The sequence below is a fragment of the Arachis ipaensis genome, chromosome B07 (genome assembly GCF_000816755.2).
Source record: "Arachis ipaensis cultivar K30076 chromosome B07, Araip1.1, whole genome shotgun sequence".
Classification (NCBI taxonomy): domain Eukaryota; kingdom Viridiplantae; phylum Streptophyta; class Magnoliopsida; order Fabales; family Fabaceae; genus Arachis; species Arachis ipaensis.
Window position 1 is genome coordinate 2,377,674 of NC_029791.2, and position 6,183 is coordinate 2,383,856.

General features: G+C 37.1%; 1 protein-coding gene across 1 annotated transcript; it reads left to right on the forward strand.

Moving 5' to 3' along the window:
* Nucleotides 3,552–5,909, forward strand: LOC107606430 (protein FAR1-RELATED SEQUENCE 5-like). Its single transcript, XM_016308494.1, has 3 exons — nt 3,552–4,397; nt 4,440–5,440; nt 5,501–5,909. The coding sequence occupies exons 1-3, from the start codon at nt 3,552–3,554 to the stop codon at nt 5,907–5,909; spliced, it is 2,256 nt and encodes a 751-aa protein (XP_016163980.1).

A 6,183-nucleotide genomic window follows, 5' to 3' on the forward strand; every position in this document is an offset into this window, starting at 1 on the left:
TAATTTTAATTATAAATTGACCCTATATATTTTATATAATTATAAAAATGATTTTTTATTTTATAAATAATTATTTTATCATAAATCTATCATGTTTACTAACAATCAAATACAAAAACAACAACAATTATATCCTCTATGGATCCCAATCGATTAAAATATTACATTCGATCCGAGACGTTCTTGAGGAGTCATGAAATCGTGTTTCGCTGAAATCCAATCGATTGGACTATAAAACCAATCGATTGAATTTTAACCCAATCGATTGGATTTCAGTTTAACACTAAACAATCGATTGTATAATGCTGGTAAGCATGGTTTTGCATAAATCAATCGATTGGTGAAAGTAACAAATCGATTGAACAATGAATTAAATGTGAAATTTATGTAGTTCAATCGATTGTTGATGATTTTCAATCGATTGAATTCTTCCAAACAATCGATTGGTCTCAATATTCAATCGATTGAACTTTGCACGAAACTTGTAATTCAATCGATTAGTTTGAAACTTCAATCGATTGGAAAGTGCCCTAAATGTGTTTTTTTCAGCTTTCAATCGATTGGTATTGTAAGCCAATCGATTGAAATTTCAAAATCGCTATATATTAAACTCACACCATGCGTTTTGAACTAGAAGTAACGTCATTTGATTCGAACCCCCATTTCTGCACCGCTCTCTTCTCTCATCGAACCAGAAAGCTTCATCTTCTTCTCTCTTCTTCTCCAATCTCACCAACATCCACTCCGTCCTACATACGTATTATTAAACCTCAACCAATTCCTTACAAAACCCACCAAATCAATTTTCCCAAAAATGGCCAGAACTAAGAACACCAAAAGAGCCAGGGTTGAGGGAGAAAGCTCTGCTTCCGCCAGACTGGTTGCTTCATCACATTACATGGCAAGGTGGCTGCCGTCTCAAAGGGATCTGAAAAACTATGTGGAGAAGTTCGAGTCAAGGCCAATTGTTCCTCCCAGGTACATAACAGCCGAGTTCCTTCAGGATAGACGTTTTAATGTGGTGTTGAATGCATTGCAAACACAGCACTTAGTTGATTTTGTACAAACTAGGGATGAGTATTACCCGCACTTGGTTAGGGCTGCTTATAGTACTTTGAATTATGTTGTTCCTGAACCTGATGAGGAGGGTGAGGTAATGCCGCTGATTGAGTTTGATTTAGGGAAACAACATTATAGAGTAACTTTGCAAGAACTAGCTGAACAATGGGGTCTAGCTTATCATGGGGCAAAATTTACTGGAGGTATTGCGGCAGATGAGGAATGGGGAGAATACAACAGATTAGTTGGTTTGCAGAGCTTACAATATGAGAATCCACACATGGATGCTAGAGGTAATATAAGTTGCAGTGGGTTGGGGATTGAGCAGCGTATATTGATGTATTTGTTTTCATACATATTGATTCCAAGAAAACATAATCATGGAATCTTGTTTAACGAAGATATTTTAGTGCTTTGGGCTATGGTGACTGGAAAGGAGATAAACTGGCCTTATTTTATGGTTCATCATATGTGTGAGATGAAGAAAGGAAAATCAAGTATTGGTTTAGGATATGCTTGCCATTGGACCAAGATTTTCAGATGGCTTGAAATTGACTTGACTGAAGAGAAAAGTGTTGTCTTGACTAATGTAGCCAAGATTGATGACAGCACTCTAAGACAGATGGGAAGAGATCCGGATGCCCAACAACCTCAGGCTCAAGGGCAACCACAAGAACAGGTGCAAGCACAAACAGAGCCACCACCACCACCACCCCCTCCTTCGCCAACAATGCAAGATTTGATGGATGAATTGCGAAGCATGAGAGTATATATGGAGGAGCAATTTGCTGATATGAGGCAGCGTCAAGACAGGCAAACGGAAGCTATCAATCGTCAAGGAGAAGCAATTGATAGTCTGTGCATTAATCTGGGCATCACAAACCCAAGGGGCATCATCCCAAGGCCTGGACCATGAAGAAATTGTTTTATAGCAATATTCTTGTACAAGCATGCCTTGCTTTGATTTTTACAATTCATGTATAGAGTTCTTCTTTGTACTAGGTTTGTTTGGATTGTAAGACCTTCTTGGATGGTGGAATGAATTTAGCTAAGGGTTTGTTAAGTTTATCTATATTCTTAAGATGCAATCAGGTCTTGAAAACAATGTGTTTGTATGGATTCAATCGATTGTTTCTTAAGTTCAATCGATTGAAGTGCACTTAAACACTGTTCCAATCGATTCATTTGTTCTAGCAATCGATTGGATTACACTTAGTTACTTTTTCAATCGATTGGTTTTGAATGCAATCGATTGATAGATTGGGTGCAATCAGGTGTTATATGGATTCAATCGATTGTTTTCTTATTGCAATCGATTGAAGTACACCTAAACAATGTTCCAATCGATTGTTTTGTTATTTTAATCGATTGGAGTCCACTTAATTACAGTATCAATCGATTGGTTCTATATGCAATCGATTGAATTATCATCAATTTCAATTTCAATCGATTGCATATAAAACCAATCGATTGATACTGTAATTAAGTGGACTCCAATCGATTAAAATAACAAAACAATCGATTGGTTGATTGTGTTTAAGTATACTTCCAATTTTCGCATAACTCAATCGATTGGTCAATCAATCCAATCGATTGAATGATGAATAAAAATTGGATTTTTGTAATTCAATCGATTGTTTAGAAGTTCCAATCCATTGAATGCTTCAAAACAACCTGGGTCTCACCAAATTCAATCGATTGCTTTTGTGACTCAATCGATTGAATTTACCCAAACAATATGAATTTGCCAATTTCAATCGATTGTAGTGTGTGTGAATTCAAATTCAATCGATTGAAATGATCACTCAATCGATTGGAACGCGATGTATTACGTCTATGTCAGTCTTGGGTTCGTTTTTAAAAATTATCTTCTTATTCATCTATCTTATCTTTAAATTTCTATCTTCCTTTTTTAAGGTTTTATTTTGATTTAGATACTCTAATCTTATCTTTTCCTTAATATTAACATTATAAATTAGTGAATAATCCATCACCCATTATTCAATCCCACCATTAAAATCGTGTATTATCTTTATCAAAAATTTCATTGTTTTTCTTTCGAACATCTATCCATCTACTGAATATCCAATTTTTTTTATTTTTATCCGTCTATTTAATATCCACGTTTTGTTCATCGTTAATTGACAATCACCGTTGCAGCAATCAGCAAAGGTCCAATCAATTTTTTTCATTGTAGTGTTCAAAAAATAATCCATCGTTTTGATTACAAAATCGAGGTAAGTGGATAGAATCTCTAATTTTCCAATTATTCGTTTCGATACTTTATTCGTAAAATTGATTGTGTAATGAAAAAATATTTTTTGTATCTTTTATTAACTGACAAGACATTGAGAATTACTAAAAAGTAAATAGATGTTATTATTTTTTATTAGTAATTAGCTAGCAATCAGGGACGGACCTAGAGGGGGCGAGTAGTGGCCTGAACCCCCCAAAATTTTAAGAAATTATACTTATATATTGGACATTTTAAGATGTCAGTTGTATTTACGGACACTGAGATGAATGAGCAATACCGGGAGGACGATGACTTTAACCAACAAGAAGAGCTAGTAAGTCACCAAGATATGATGGATGAACAGAATGAATTCGAACAAGATTTCAGAGATGAATATACCGAGGGAGCGTTTTTTTCTGAATCTGATATGTCGGATTATATCGTTCAAGCCGCTTATGCGGTTGACTCCGTGCAAGACATTCCATCTTTGAAATTTAGTCAGAATTTTGCGGAGGAAATTGGCAAATACCACTTTTCTACTTTGCAGCTTGCATTTGATTTTTATATGAAGTACTCAAAGTCGAAGAGCTTTAGTGCAAGGAAGAGCAAGACCTTCAAGAATAGTAGTGGCGAGATTTACAGACAAATGTTTGTATGCCATAGGCAAGGATTCAGGATGGAGAAATATTACACGATGGAAAAAAGGAAGAAGGAGCCTAGATTGGAAACAAGAACTGGATGTGAAGCCCGAATGGATGTTAAATTTGTACCAGAAAGTGGAAGGTGGCATATCTTTTATTTCTCTGACGAACACAACCATGATCTATTGGATACACAATTCAGTGCTATGTTGCCTGCCCACAGAAAAATGTCAGAGGCAGATATTATGCAAATGATGAACATGCTAAAGTCAGGGATCAGCACTTCACAGATATTTGGTCTTCTAGCTAGTCAAGCAGGCGGGTACCAATTTGTGGGCTATGGTCCCAGAGATATGTATAATGAGATTGCTCGGCAAAGGCGTCAAATTCCTGGTGATGCAGCACGAGTGTTGAAGAAGTTGGAGGATATGCGGTTGAAGGATCCACAATTATATTTCAAGGCATGTCACGATTCAAGAGGTTTGTTACGTAATTTGTTCTAGTCTGATGGGATTAGCCAACTAGACTACCGACTCTTTGGGGATGTTATTGCTTTTGATGCTACGTACAAGAAGAACAAGTATAGTTGTCCGTTAGTAATATTCAGCGGGGTTAACCACCACAACCAAACAATTGTTTTTGCTGCTACGTTAATCGCGGACGAAACGACTGATACATATGTTTGGCTCCTGCGTCAGCTCATGTTTGCAATGAGGGGCAAGACCCCGACCTCAATCATAACTGATGGGGCCATGGCGATTAGGAATGCAGTGAGAGATGTATTTCCCGAAGTCAGACATAGATTATGCGCTTGGCACCTTATTCGAAATGCAACTAGCAATGTTGGAAATCCATCGTTTACATCTAAATTTAGAAAAATCATGACAAAAGACTACGAGATTCCCGTGTTTAAGCGTAAGTGGGTTCAGCTTATCGAAGAATTTGGCATTGAGGATAAGCCGTGGGTGATCAACATGTACGAAGAGAAGCATATGTGGGCTACTGCATATCTAAGAGGAAAATTCTTTGCTGGCTTTAGAACTACATCAAGATGTGAAGGTTTACACTCATTTGTGGGAAGGTATGTGGGGTCGCGGTATGATTTGACAAGTTTTGTAGAGCATTTTCAAAGGTGTGTAGCACACATGCGCTTTAACGAATTTAATGCTGATTATGAATCTACACGTGGGGTGCCTGTCATGCAAACTTGTATAGAGCTGCTAGAGAGATATGCTGCTGAGTTATACACTCATGAGATATTTCTTTTCTTTCGGCCAATTCTCTCCAGAGCTAGATCAATGCGGGTTCTGAACATAGATAACACTGATGATTGCATAAAGTACATTGTGTGTAAGCATGGGAGGCCCGATTTTACGTGGACCGTTGATTTTCGTCAAGAAGAAATGATCTTCATGTGTACCTGTTTACGAATGGAGTCATTTGGTATTCCCTGCGAACATATTGTGAAAATTTTGGTTGACAGAGACATCCGTGAGATTCCCCGGTCATTGGTATTGGATAGATGAACAAAAAAGATTAAATCTGCACTCAATGATCCAAGTAGGTTCACCAGGGATGCTGTTGTTATTAGTCGTCAAAGTGCTTTGGTGGAATTTTCTAAACAACTGGCTGCTATTGCTGCTAAAGTACCAGAGAGATATGAAGAGACACGTGATTTAATTATGGGATTGTTCTCATCTTACAAGGCTGCAGACGAAGGAGATAATCAACCTCACTCAGGTGTAGCTAGAAGTAGCAATCCGTATGTGCATCCAACCACTGGAGGCTCAGGACAGCCATCTAAGAAGAAGAAGCGGCAACATTGTAGTGTTTGTCAAATGGAAGGACATAAGAAGACAACATGTCCTTGGCAAAAGGACATTGACAACAACGTGATAGAAAATGAAGCAATCGGTTCGGACGATGGCGAAATGTGTACCGAAGCAACGGCTGAGTTAGATAGTGATAGTTAGCAACCTCCATAGATTTTAATGTTTTTGGAAAGAAAATCAGTTCAGTATTTGTATTTTTTCTTTTTCACTATATTGATGAGATTTTATACATTCTTCCAATAGTCGTGCTTATGCTTTCTAGGTGTAATGAGATTTTATTAATATTTTTTGTCTATTTAGAATTATCGTAATTAGTATTCAATTGTTGTTTAGTGCTGCCGTGCTGGCTACTTATATATATTAATTATTTGATGACTCATAATCAAAATTTTAAAAACCGGACCGGACCTTCCAG

Bases quoted from the DNA above. Each gene is read 5' to 3' on its own strand.
- LOC107606430 (XM_016308494.1), top strand. From the start codon at position 3,552: ATGTCAGTTGTATTTACGGACACTGAGATGAATGAGCAATACCGGGAG. The intron at 4,398-4,439 runs GCATGTCACGAT...AATTTGTTCTAG, and splicing joins ATCCACAATTATATTTCAAG to TCTGATGGGATTAGCCAACT. The intron at 5,441-5,500 runs GTCATTGGTATT...TGATCCAAGTAG, and splicing joins GACATCCGTGAGATTCCCCG to GTTCACCAGGGATGCTGTTG.